The sequence below is a fragment of the Rhipicephalus microplus genome, chromosome 3, assembly GCF_043290135.1.
Source record: "Rhipicephalus microplus isolate Deutch F79 chromosome 3, USDA_Rmic, whole genome shotgun sequence".
Lineage (NCBI taxonomy): Eukaryota > Metazoa > Arthropoda > Arachnida > Ixodida > Ixodidae > Rhipicephalus > Rhipicephalus microplus.
In genome coordinates this window covers 96,403,661-96,417,796 of record NC_134702.1, presented here as the reverse complement: position 1 = coordinate 96,417,796, position 14,136 = coordinate 96,403,661, and the positions used below count along the sequence as shown (strand labels likewise).

General features: G+C 49.3%; 1 protein-coding gene across 6 annotated transcripts in view; it reads right to left on the bottom strand.

The window, feature by feature from the left end:
* Nucleotides 1-14,136, bottom strand: part of LOC119172198 (kazrin) — a 262,749-nt gene that overhangs the window by 26,723 nt on the left and 221,890 nt on the right. For all 6 annotated transcript variants that reach the window (XR_012894322.1, XR_012894323.1, XM_075890024.1 and 3 more), the window contains exon 10: nt 9,782-9,894. Coding sequence is in view for 4 of the 6 variants with exons in the window: in XM_075890024.1 (XP_075746139.1) it covers nt 9,782-9,894 (113 nt within the window). In the remaining 2 variants the exon portion in view is untranslated. The remainder of the gene's footprint in view (nt 1-9,781; nt 9,895-14,136) is intronic.

The following is a 14,136-nucleotide window of genomic DNA, read 5'->3' as shown; positions in this document are numbered from 1 at the left end:
CTTCGTTGGTGCCCGGGTATTGATGGACAATTCGCGCGAGCTGTTTGCGTGCGGCCGACTTGGAGCTACCAGGGTCCAGCAGGTGTCGCAGAAGATGCCACGTTTTCTTGCAGCCCATCTGGCCATTGAGGCTGCCGCAAAGTTGGCCCCACTGTTGGCGTGTTAGCACAGCGGTGTGGGCTTCTAATTCACGTTCGAGCCTCGAGATGCGGCGGCGGAGCCTTGTGTTGTGACGTTGGCGCCGCCACCTACGCATGAGGCTTTCATGCGCCTCCCACATATGTAGAAGGCGTGAATCTGTTGATGGCTGTTCCGGAGTTACGTCTGCTTGGTATGTTGTAGCGTCCACATCTCGACTCAAAGAAAGTATCCATTCGTTCAAGTCCAATACCGAATCGGGTGCCGTTTCTTTGCGCAGTTGGCGGAATTTATCCCAGTCTGTAATGCGAGCTGTGGCTCGTTTTTTTACATTGCTTGTGGTTAACTCAATGGTTACCGCTAGAATGAAATGGTCACTTCCTACGGTGTGACCTGTGTTTTGCCAACGGGCACCCTCCGTGTTTTTGCAAAGGGAGAGGTCTGGGGTAGTATCTCGACATACGCTGTTCCCGATTCGCGTCGATTGCTCCGGATCATTGAGGATACTGAAACCTAGGTCGTGTATGATGCTCCATAATCGGCGACCCTTGGGGTTGGATTTCGGGTATCCCCATTCGGGATGTTTTGCGTTAAAATCGCCTAGTACGAGCAGCTTTGCATCCTTCGCCAGATTTGTTGCTTTCCGAAAGATGTAAGGTAGATCCGCAGCTGTATCTCTTGGAGGGCTGTATATATTTAAAATGAAGAGTGGCTTGTCTCCTCGTCTTTTTGGTATAATTTCCACCAGTGTGTGATGAATACTCGTACCCTCAATTTCATGTTGAATGGCTGTGACATTCTTGTGTACTAAGATGGCAGTGTGGCATTGTGCGCTCGCGGATATGTCTATTTTCTGATTATATGATGCGTATCCGGGCAGTTGAGCGGCAGTGTTCGTTTCTTGTAAAACTATGATGTCCGGCGAACATTCCCCATTTGGTGCATGGTTTTGAATATGCTGGATATGTTGCTGCAGATGGCCCTTCTTATTGCGGAAGCTCCTGCAGTTCCACTGCCAGACGGTGAGCGTGTGGAGAGCCGCCATGACTATGTTATTGGCGTAGGGGCCGGTGTTTGCCGGCTATTGGATGGTGTGCGGTGGATGGCCAACTGCACACTGAAGTCGGCCAGTGCAGCTTCGGTCGAGCTCTTTAACACGGCGAATGAGGTGGTTGTTTCCCGGATGGTTTGGTGGATCGCATTAAAGCGCGTTTCTATTTCAGCGTTCAGATCGGATTTCAGCGTTGAGATGGCTGCCGTGACTGCCGTCGTTACTTTTGTAGTGATGTCGGCGTCTGCGTGGAGTGAAGCTGTGGGTGTAGCTGCCTTGCGTTTATTAGCGTTCTGAAGTTGAGGAACTGGCGATAACGCCGGGTTTGGTGCCAGGGGGTTCGGATGTGCGTCTTGTGTTTCGGATGATGTGGGTGTAGTTTGTTTGTCGATACTGAGTGCTCTATCTATTTTGGCTTCTAGAGACTGGATGTAGCTAGTCAATTTAGCTATCTGGGACTGCTGGGCCGAGATTTGAGCCTTAAGGGCAGAATTCTCCTTTGCCAACTCCCTCACCTGTGAATCGGAAAATAGTAGTGATGCCGGGGCGCCCCGCTGCCAGGCCACCGACTTGGACGCTTCTCCGGGACCTCGACTGGATGAACGAGACACCGATGGGCTGCGCCTGGCTGATTTGGACCTTGAGTGAGATGAGGGCCTGCTGTCTCGTCGTTGGGCTGAGCGTGACCTCGGGCGCCTGCTGTGGGATCGACACCTGCTGCCACGTCGTTTAGCTGAACGAGACCCTGAGCGCCGGGTGTGGGATGGGGACCTGCTCTCTCGGCGCTGCTGCTGGTTGCTGCTGTTCCCGAGTGGTGGGAAAGATGCAGAATGGTCTCGAGATGATGGTGAGCGTCTGCTGGAGGAGCCACTGTGAGATGGGTTGCGATGGATGTTCGACGAAGGTTCTTGCGCTTCTTGCTTCGATTGCGGGGTGGGTGGCGCCTTCTTGATAAAGCGATACTTGCAGTTTGAGCTGCCGGTGTTGTGTGCACCATTGCAGACGATGCAGCGTGGCGTGCATGCGGGTGTTTCGCCCTGTCCTGGTGTGGGGTGTTCCTCTCCGCAACGGCGGCACCGCTGCTTACGTGGCATCGGGCAAACATCCGTGCGGTGACCAACCTTGCGGCAGTTAAAACACGATTCCACCCTGTTGTAGAACGGGTACAGCCTGATGTCGGTTCCGTGGTAGAATATCCACTTTGGAAGGTTTGGCGTCATTAGTGCAACCACGACGTGCCTAGTTTGGCCCAAGCGTCTTCCACTCACGATAGGAATGGTGGGGTTGCTGGCTTGTAGGTCTGCCAAAATCTCTTCGTCTGAGAAGTCATCGTATGCATGGAACATGATGCCTCGTATGGCGTCGTCTGGAGGGGGGGCGTAGACATGGAGCTCGATAGTAGCAGCGCCGATGGTAATCGACTTCACTCGAAGGTAGGCTTGGGCGCGTTGCGAGTCGATCACGCTCAAGGTAAAGGTATTATTGGTGGGGTGCGTCCGAAGGCGATCCCGACTTGCTGGTGGCTGATCTGGCAGTGAAGCTGCCTTGAGCAGGGCGTCGTGCAATTGCCACGGCGGCACTTTCGTCAAGTCGATGGGCGTTCTTGGACGTCCTACTATATGAATGGAGTCTTGCGGCAATCGGGGGAGTGGTGCCCGCCGACGTAACCGAGGCGGACGTGACTTGACCTGGGGTTGGCGTTCCGGCACAGCGGCGCGGGCATTCTCCGACGTACACGGTTGAAGAACGGGCTTGCCTTGGTTTTGAAGTTCCCGTCGGCGTCGTTCCTGGGCACGATAGCCGGGCGATTGCCAGGAATCGTCGGACCACTCCTCTTCAGAGATGGTATGACCTTCTACGACGCACTCCATTCCGGTGGGCGGCTGGGCACGACGATGTGAGTAGCGTGAGACGCTGCACCAGGCTTAGGCAAGGAGCCGGACGCGCGCTGAGCCAGCTAGGCTCAGGGCGGCGAGCGGCGTTGGTCGGGTCAGCAGATGCTCCTGGGAGAATCTTGATAAATCCAGTGCAGAGAGTGATATCCGCGCGTTCCCAATAACCTCATGCACCCACTCATACATAAATTATTGGTCAGTAAGCACGCGTCGCAGCGAAAATGCCGAAAGGCTCGGGAGACGATGTACAGTGCGTCCTACTGCTCCGAGCGTCCTCGATTTACCCTCGTTGGCGCGAAATGCAGCATTTCGCACCGGTTGCCGCCGGGCCTCACCGACAGACGCTGGTCGCGTCTAGCGTGAGACTATAGAGTGCTTACGTTTTGCTGGCGTAGCGTCGCTGCGCCCAGCGTGCGCGCGCGTCAACGTTACGTGCGCTCGCCGCCATTTCGCTAGCTTCAGATGTACCAAGTTCGGTATTACAAAGCGTGAATGGACGACGAATGTATGTGGTTGCTGCAAACATAATATTCATGAGATGCGTGTCATGTAACATCATGACCAAATGCAACGCTCGTGATGGGCTCACGGCTGTTTTGCTAGCTCCACATATACAAACTTTCGTATTGCATGACGTGAATAGATGACGAAGGAAAATTACACGTCCGAAAATGATAATTGTGATATGCGTGTGATGCAAAACATGACGACATGCTACGCTCATAGCGTGCTCACGGTCGTTTAACTAGTTCCTCATATACCAAATTTGATATAATGCGACGTGAATGGACGGGAAATACAAATTGCATGTCCAATACACGTAGAAACATGATAGACATGACATGAAAGTCAGTTACGGCATATTTTACCTCCGCCTCATAACGTTGTGCTGATTTTAAAGTGACATATCAACCTTCCTCATGCCTGCTTCACATATCATCGATTCCCACTGTACGCGGGATCTGCCCCCTTTTTTTTTCTTCCGCGAATTGCAACGAGATGCGGCGCTAATGTGCTTGCATTTCACATGTGTTCGTGTCTCTGTGGTTAATGCATTGAGCAGACGCCAGCCTAGGAAACAGAAGTAATAGCTCTGCGCGTTCTAGCACTCAATACGCTCATCTATTATATTATTATACCTCATCTAAGTCAGCTTTTCCAAACGAGCATGCACCGATGCATCATTCTCGCAGAAACAGGCAGCATACCACAAAATAACGCTGGTCAACAAAACATCGCCGCTCGCGTTTTCAGGGGTTGGGCTTGTTAGGACACGTCCGCGCACGTGACCGTTTGCTCGGATGCCGGAGAAGGTGGGGGGAAGGTTTGGCTTTCGAAGGCTACGCAGGACGAGCGGCAAGGGTTTCGAAGCTCGCCTCCTCTCATCCTCCTTTCGTTCAACTTAAAACACTGGTTTTCTCAGCTAGTAATAAACATAATGAAAGCATTCTGGTGGCAGAATGCTCATCTTCGAACACAAAACTGCCACTGTTTAACTAGATTTTAGGGAGTCTGGTGAGTGGGCCTTTAAGTGAAATGACTGTGGCAATGACGACTTGTGTATGACTTGGTTTAAAGTATGCGGTGAACCGCGCAAAACTGCTGCACCAAAAAGAACGTTCCGACGCACCAGCCGAGCACTCATACACTGCATGCTTCCGACCTCCATGGTGGGCTTACCCGCTTAGAGAAGGTCGCGCTTCGGAGACTTCGTATTGGGGTTGCTCTGACGCCGGCAGTGACCACTCACTGGCCGCAACCGTACCGCGCAGCGTATGGAACCACCTACCTCTTTTATGACGCTCCCATAACTACCATGGATGTGACACACTTGCTCTTGTCGTGCCCGGGCCCAGAGCAAGCGCGCCTTCGACATCTTAAAGCAATGGGTCACCGTCCCGGTCGCCCTCCGGATTTACATCAAAATTTGGTCTAATAACTTTCTCTATACTATCCTTTGCAGTATTGTCTATTAGATCTCAATAATATTGAGTCACATACAGAAAAACGAGCACACTTCTCTCCCCCGCCCCCCATATATATATATATATATATATATATATATATATATATATATATATATATATATATATATAAAGAGAGAGAGAGAGAGAGAGAGAATGGTGCACTAGCCTCCTCTTTCTGCAGACCGAACATCGCCCATTGTCTTTTCCCGCTGGGCTCGTCTGCGCGCGGGCTTATTTCGCCAGCGAACAAGGGGGGGGGGGCACTTATGGTTACCGCGCTATTACGGCAACAATCAGCGCGCGGCTGGTGCCCCCACAGCAGGCGGGAACTTCTACGGGCTGCGCTCTCAACAAAAAGAAACAGTGCCGAAATTTATAGCTGGGGAGGCCTTGTTCTCTTACACAAGCACATTGTAGAGCTACGTGAAATCGGATCTAAATGAGTTGACTGCCAGTCTCAATTCGTATCTCAACGCCGTCATTACGCACGAGCCTTGTTGTGGTCATCTACATGTGGCCGCGCCGCAGGAAACATGGTTACTTAGCAAGCGCATGTTTACTACAAATATTATTGCTCCTAAAAATCCTAGCCTTGCTTCGTAAGACAATCGAATATGTTGCTATCGCATTCATTGCTTCACCCTTTTAGCGAAACTGCGACTTTTTCTTCACAATTCACACAGACACACAGATTTCAGGTTTTATTTATTCGTTTGAAGGTATGGCTCTTCAAACCAGGACTCTATAGACGAATTCCACCAGGCTTGCGTCACGAAAATGCGGTGGCGCTGCCGTCGGGCGTTTGGCTTCGGGCGGTATGCGCATAGTAGGCGAAAACCGCTGCAGCTATCGCAGTTGCTGTTGTGTTCTCGCTGGCGTGCTCGCTTTTTTTTTATCGTGCAAAGAAAATACGGTGTACCCAAGGAAGTCGAACCTTCTTGGTTGTACCGATGAGCAGCTATTGTTATTTGCGAGGGAAAACACAAGAAAGATTAGCTACGTTCTTCTTTTTTCAATTTTCTTATGAAAATTGTTGCAACAACGTTAGCCGTGGCTGTAAAACGGGAGAACTTGCCTTCGACGCCACTCCATTGGTTATGTTTTGGAGCGGCTCAACCAGCAAAAATAATCAGAACTCTCATGCGTTTGTCATATACAATGTACGGCACAGCATTTATTGGAGTAAGCTTTGTGTTGAAGCATGTCGAGCATGTTTGTCCCAAAGCATGCACGTTAACGTTGTGGAGAGAACTGCCATAAGCGAAGAGTTTTTCACAGTTGCCAATGTGGATATAACTGTACAAATCTAAGACGCATCCAAACAATTTTGTTATACTCGCGTGAACCAAAGGTGTCACTCGGTCAGCGACCATGTGTTTCTTTGTGAATGAGCACGGTTCATTAAAGCATCAGCGGACGAAAGGATGGCTTCTATGCTTTTCCTGATTTTATGCGGCAGCGATGACACACGCGGCTGAAGTGTATCGGGCAGGGATATTCTTGCTGCGGTGCGCTTGAGAATATTTTTATGTCGGCGAGAATTCATAGAACAACAGCAGTCGGAAAACTTGCCGACTGCGGAAGAACTCTTATACCTCGGCGGCAGCTAGTGCCTTTGGGCAGCGCACTTGTCTCGGCGTAGCGGGTGCGTTAGTCAATAGCTACGACAATTAATTGGTTTTCGAAAGGCGACGTCGAAAACGGCTCCAGTCCGCCCATGCAGATTTCCTGCAACGGCCAGCGAGGTGGCTCGATGGGCTTCAGAAGTCCAGCTGACCTAGTTGGTGGTGTCTTCCGTCGCTGTCAGTCTCGGCCGGTACTAGCGGCGGAGTTCCTTATAGGCCGTGGGTCGTTCCCTCCTCCGTAGCCATAGTAACAGTATGTAACCACATCTAGACTACAGGTCGCTACATAAGTGATACGTTTTCTGGGTGTGGGTCCGGGCGTACTACAGTCTGGCTGATCACATGACCTAAAACAGTAGCTCGTAGCTGTTTTAAGTGTGGATTCAAGGCGCTGGAGGTGTTCGTCGAATTTTGAGGAAAGCGCAACGACGTCATCCAAGTAAATGAGGCTAGTCTGTTACTTCAAGCCAGCCATAATTGTATTCATGACTCATATGAAAGTCTAAGGCGCCGAGAAAAGACTAATGGGCACGCCCTAGTGGATGGCCTTTTCGTAAAAAAAAGACAAGAAGGAAGGAAACACAGACAGGCGCAGAAAGAAAGCGCCGGTCTGCGCTCTCTTTCTTGTTGTTCGTTTTTTTTTGTTTGTGCCAAATGCCTTCCACAATGAATTACCAACTAGGTCAACGCTCGGTTCTTCTAAGGTGTGACCATGAACTCGAACAGGCCGCCCGGTGTTGTGAAAACAATCATCTTTCTCTCTCTCTCGTCAACTTCAATTTGCCAATAGCTGGTCTTGAGGTCCATCGAAGAAAAGTACCTCGCATTCTGGAGTCGACCTAGGATATTGTATATCCGTGCGAGCATGTACACGCCCTTCTTCATGATTTTGTTCAGGCGGCAATAGTCGACGCAGGAGCTTAGAGTTCCATCCTTCTTAACACCACCGGTGACGCCAACGAACTCTTTTGAAGGCTGGATGATGCCGTATAGCTATTCGTCGATTTGTTTATTTATGGCCTCGTGCTCTCGCATCGAAACCCTATACGGGCTCTGATGGAGTGGCCTGGCATTTTCTTCTGTTGCGATTCGTTTTTTAGCGACGGCGGTCTCTTGAATTCTCGACGATGACGAACAGCAGTTCTTGTATTTCAGGAGCAGGTTTCAAAGCTGCCCTTGTTTATGCGTCGAAAGGCTCGGATTAAAGTTGAAAGCTGGTTGAAAGGTTTGAATCGTAAGAGTAGATTCGCTAGAGTTGGTGAAGGCGAAAGCGTTGCTAGCTTCCAGTATATTCTCGATGTTGGCAACCGTCATGCGTTTGATCACGTGCTTGTACTTGTTGTAAAGTTTATGAGCGTCACTCTTGCGTTACTGTCACAAAGCTTGGCTATTCCTCTGGCGACGTGAATTTCGTGGTTTATGAACAGGTGCTGCAGGTCACCTTCAACAACGCCTTTGCAGGTGTGTTGATCTTGAGTGCCCTCGGAAATGGAAATGCTGGAGCGGGTAGGAGTGGTGATTTGGTCTTTCGGCACATTCAAGGCATGCTTTTTTTACAGTGTGTGCGGTGGCACTCCTTTTTCTGTGCATAGCGTTATTCACTCAGTCAATAATAGCGCCGCGTTGACTTAGGAAGTCTGTCCCAAGTATGACATTCCTGGAGTAATGTTGTAGAATGACAAAGCTCGCAGGATATCTTCCATCCGGCGTTATCGGGTTGCCTCCAGCTGTGCGGATTTCGGGTCCATTTCAGACAGTCTTTACTTTTTCCAGCTTGGTGGCGAATGGCCCACTGCTGACGGAATAGTCAGCCCCAGTGTCGACAAGAGCGGTAACTTCCGGGCGTCGATTAGAACATCGACGTGGCTTGTTCGTCGTCTTACCTTACGGTTTAATCGCGGCGTCGGATCACAGCTACGTCACTTTTCCCGCTGCTTACACATTGCGTCTTCAAGTCTTGTTCTGGCCGCGATGTTTTGACGTTGCAGCTGCGCCCGGGCAACGGCAGAGTCTTGAGGTTTCGTCGCAGCATCGTCTTCAACGGTGGAGGATCTTCGGCAGTTCATCGTACAGCAACCGCTCCTCTATCGCTTGCTGCCGTTACTTTTACGAGTACGGGCAAGGCGACCGGTCCGGGTTGGGCCAGTGTACAGCGGCTAGGTGACAGCGTACGGGAAGAGCTTCAGGGCATCAACTGCACTACTGCGAGGTAGTCAGCGATGTCGTGTGGCCTCTCACATGGCTGTGGACGCACGCGGCGTGTCTATGGTGAAACCACGAAGTTCCATCTGGCGGTACTGCAGTGGTAGTAGGTGTGGCCAGCTTCTCCACAATGGTAGCAGGGAGGTCGTTGGTCGGAGGCACACCACACGTCAGTTTTCCTCGTGTGTGAGTGGCCGCACGACCACAGCTGCGCAGCTGAGAGGTGAAGTTGGAGCAGGTAGTGCGTAGCCGGCTTTCGAGAGGTCAGGCGGCATGGAAGTGCACGGGTAAGTGGCCGGAACTGCAGGGAGGGTATCACAAATTTCCGTGCGTATGGCCTGCTGCAGCGTCTGATGCAGGTTTGTGGTGGGCCAGTCACTATGATGCAGCACGGAGAGCTGTCGGGCCACTTCCTTTCTGATGAAGTCCTCGATCTGGTCAGACGAACGTTGCCGCTCGCCACTGCGACGGTCGAGATTGAATCTGGTGGTGGGACATTTTGCCGGGCGATGAAACCCTCACGGCACAATTAATCAAAGTTCTGGGACAGTCTTACGAGGTCTGCCACAGAGGTCCAGGTTTTCACCAGCAACATTTGGAATGCACAATCCTCGATACCCGTGATAATGTCTCGGATCTTCTCTTCTTCAGACATAGATGGTTTAACCCGCATGCAGAGGTGCATTCGCGGCTAGGCGAGGTTAAACCCAGTTGGTGGGCAGCTGCGGCTTGGTTATTGATAAGTAACGAAGTGGATTGTTTTCTGCGGACACACGACGTTTTACCTCGAGCTTAAGAGCTTCGCTCTTCAAGAGCGTTTAGTCCCCCACGGCAACGTATTCTTAATGAGGAGAGAGGTGCCACAGCCTAGCACCTGTAAAGCATGTACCTCCTGCAACTCACCATATTGAGGGTTCCCTGTGCTCTTCGATGGCAAGCCGCAGCTTCCTCCTGTGCATGACGTTAGTGATGCCCAGTCCAGCTTCCAGTTCGGCGTCAGAGAGCTCCAGCAAAATCTGCATTTATAGAAAGTAAATAGGCGTTTAGCTCAATTTTCCCTCTTTATACAACACAATGTAAAACTCAAAAGAGGAGAAATATTCATAGCAGCTGCAGTATAGAAAAATGTACATTAAAAGACGCTGGTTTTGAAAGAACCTGCATTTAGTTGTAAACTAATGCATTTTCCATAGCCTTCAATACATTTCTTCTCAGTTTTTATACATTTTAATCAAGCACTTGATGTGGCACACTTTGCTTAACTTTATTCTGGTGCGACATCCCATCTAAACGATACAGGCGAGAAGTACCTTCGTTTCACCCATAATGCTGGTTATGTAATCTTTACGATATATGTGTATGAACGTTGTCTTGTTTTTTCTTTTTCCACAAGTCTTCCTGATTACTGTCGTTTGAAAGCCCGCCGCTCATGATAACGACCTCAGAATCCAGTTTTTCGTCGAACGATTGGGAGATGGTGACTTCAAGGTATGACTTTTGAGGAAAGCGTACCGTGATCTGCTACCTAATAGTGTCTCCGCACACTGATGACAATAAAAATAATAATAAACTACTACTACTACTACTACTACTACTACTACTAATAATAATAATATTAATATTCCTCACTACGCCTATTAGTGCAAAGGCCTCTCTATACTTCACCAATCGACCCGGCCCTATGATCGCTTCAGCCCTGTGATTTCCGCCAGCTTGTTAATCTCATCTTCCCTCCTAACCTTCCGTCTCCCGCTTGGCGAGTTCGTCTCCTTTTGGAATTCAGTCAGTTGCCTTTGATGACCAGCGGTTATCCGAGCTTCGGGCTATGAACACTGCTCCACCTATTTATTCTTAATTTCGCCTGAGATACCGTTAACACTGGCTTGTCACCTGACCAACTCTGCCCAAATATCGTCCCTTGAAGTTAAGCACATCATTTTTCTCTCTTGGCTAGCTACGACATCTTGAATTCGAAGTTGATAATATGAAGAAAAGTATAGTTACGCTCAACACTCTTGGAGGAGAACAGAGATTTGCTGTAGGTAGCGAGGCATTGGAAGTAGTAAAAGAAAATGTATATACAAGACAGGTCGTGACCACGGAACATGAACATGGGAATTCAAGTAACTGGTAGAATAAAAAAGTCACAGTTTCACCACAACGGCGAATCAATGAATGCGATAGCAACTTAAAATAATTGCTAAGAACGGCTAGCAGATCAAAACGTGCAGCACGCTGCTCACGCATAAATAACGCACGAAAACAACACACACAGGACGAGAGCTGACTAACTACGTTTACGACTCAACGCTTAACGCGCTGTTTAAATAAAAACGATGCACGAAACGTAATCACAGGTACAGATATGAGTGCGAACCAACGAGTGCCGCAGTTGTTACTTCACAGTGTTTGAAAAGCGTGCTTTTTTCACTTCGCAAACGGGGCCTGCCCAGCGAACGAATTTGACCTTTGTGGCTCACGCAACTAACGCAATCATTCCGGTGAAAGGCCAAGGCATATGATTCTCTCTATCGAATGATAAGCGCTAGCACACAAGCATCGACCCCCCCCCCCCTATCACCCCCATGCGCGGGGCAAAGTACGTGTGGGAGATAAGCGTGCGTTGGCGCATATCGACGAGCAGGATCCCGAGCACAGGCGGCTTTTTTCTTTCTTGAGTTTTCTTATATATAGATACGTCTACATATACGGTGCATCACGGCAGCTTTGGCAACGGCAAAAACCAGCCGAGACTGTACACACAAGTGCCATCGCAATAAAATGGGGTGGATCGCATTTGGTAGGTGTTCCCCAATCGCGAATCGAAATTTACCCTTATCCCTCTAGAGGAAGGTATACATATAACAGCTGCATCTAACTGGTACTTACTTACGAAGAAGAAACGTTCAGGGTTACGAAGAGGGTTTAGCTCTAATAGAGGAATAACACACGGTGTAGTTACTTGACCCATGAAATCTGGCTGATAAACACCTGTTAATCGAAACTACATAACCGAGTTGCATTGGATGCAGTTTAGAATATGACGAAGTCGTATTATATTCGACTACGCGATGTTTCCTCCGCCACAATTATTTTTCATCTTATCGATGTTTGTTAAGTGAACATTTTTCAATTATGCATATAGCGAAATGCCAGACAGGAGAGAAAGAGAAGGAAGACGGGAGTGCGCTAGGGACGTTAATCCATATATAAATAAACAGGTGTAACATCGGCGGTGTCGTGATCCCTGGCTATAAACAAAATGACATAAAATTTTGTGACAGAATACTTTTTTTATTTCGTGGGAACCACTGCAGCAGTGGACCACGCTTCGAATCGATTTCTTCCAGGATGAGCGATGACACTCTCCATCTTGGCTAGCGGCCCTCTTCGTGGGGCTGTCTGCATCGCGCGTTAACACCGAAGCTTTTGCGCGGAGACTCGTCTCGGCATTACCTCATGCATCACGGCGCTTCGCGAAGACTGTGGCGTCCGGAATGCCGAAGGTTCCAAGGGACGTGAGCTAAGACAGAGACCAGCACAGTGACTCGTATTCGAGCTGAGCGCGGTCGCCGCACTTGTTGGTCGAGTAATATGACAGCGAGAAGAGGCATCGACCACCGCTTGTAGAGAAGCGTTAACGGCTATAGATGAGAGAACCATCAATCTTATATATATGTCGGCTCAATATAGCCCTATAAACACGGCTTGGAAAAAAGGCAAGGGCAGAGTGACCGGGTAAATAAAAAGCGGCGCAAAGTAAGCCCGAAAATAAAAGTTATAAATCGAAGTCGTTGACAGAGTTGAGTGAGCTGGACTGCCATTGCTCTCTCGTTCACTTGGTATGCGTGTCTTCATTTGTTTGAAAACCACCTATTTTTCGAGACCGTCAGCTATTATAAAAAATGAATGTTGCACACCTAGTAAAGCCCACTGGGTGTACGGAATAATAAAAAAAGGCTCCTGTCGATTTCAACTCAGTACGAATATACACGTGGACATCTATAACTGTACAAAGTACATACTGTCGTGCGGCTGTCGTCAAAATGGGTAGTCCACGCGATAACAAGATCACTGATGCGTTCGTAAAAGTTGCAACCTTAAAAGAAGACAGCGAATGAAAAACTAACGGTTTTATTACAGGCAGTACGACTGCATGCTATGGATGCTTTCGCCAAAGTGGAGCGCTGGGCATGTTCTTGCAGGTTCTGATATGCCATTCTATAGACTATTTCACGGGTGGGTTTCAGTGCTGCCATATTCGGCTGTTTACTTTTGGGCTCAGAACTATAACAACTAAAGTAACTGTGCTACGGTAGATGCATGCCCATAAAAATGGTTGGGTATACGTTGTTTCATGGCCTTATTTATTCACGTTGAAATATGCAAAAGCAAGAAGACAGAAAACTTCGGCTGAAGAGCCCGTAACGGCGGCCGCCCGCAAGTCTTAGGTAAAGTAGTCTATAGTTAACGAGCTCATGACACGAAAGCTCGTTAAGAATAAACCAACTCTCCCAACAAGTCACTCGGCAGTAGTCTATAGGTGGCGTAGTGAGCGGTCATGGTTGCTCGATGATGCTTTCGACTTACTCCAAGGTCACCCGCACAGGACAATTCAATCTAAGCAGAATCATTGTTTCTACCTGCACGTGGTTTGGCGCGTTTTGTATAGCGAAAAATTGTGTAGAAAGGCGAGGCAGTGCCGCTATACAACGTATGAGACAAAATCAAAGCAAGAAGTTTAGTAGGTAGCCATAGTTGACAATCGAAATGACACGCTAATCACACGTGGGTAGTATTCATTGCATAGTGTTATGTCTTCGAGTCCACAGCGAACGCCCATGTTTCTGAAAAAGGCAATCTGTGTCAAGGCCAGCAAGCGAGCCCGCCTGACGCGAACAACTCAACGGCGTCATCACACGACGGTGCCTTTCTGCCGGGCACGCAGAGTGAGTCACCTCAGCCAGCGAGCCTGTCAAAGCATTCGGCGCCTTCTTGTCTGGCGAGTCTGACGAAATGCGTGGCTACGTCAATCGTCCTTGGGTGCAGCCACGTGCAGCGCAACTCCTCCAGATTTGATGAGAATGACGCGGCCCAGCGGAGACCCCATTGTAGGATTCTGACCTCACGACCAGCGGCGATTCTGGTTGGACATTTGGTTACTCAAAGAATCCACCCGGTGGATATAAAAAAAGCCCTGCGGCGCGTCGCGAGCAGTTGACCTATGCGTTAGAGAGAAGAGCTCGGCTCTTCGGGTC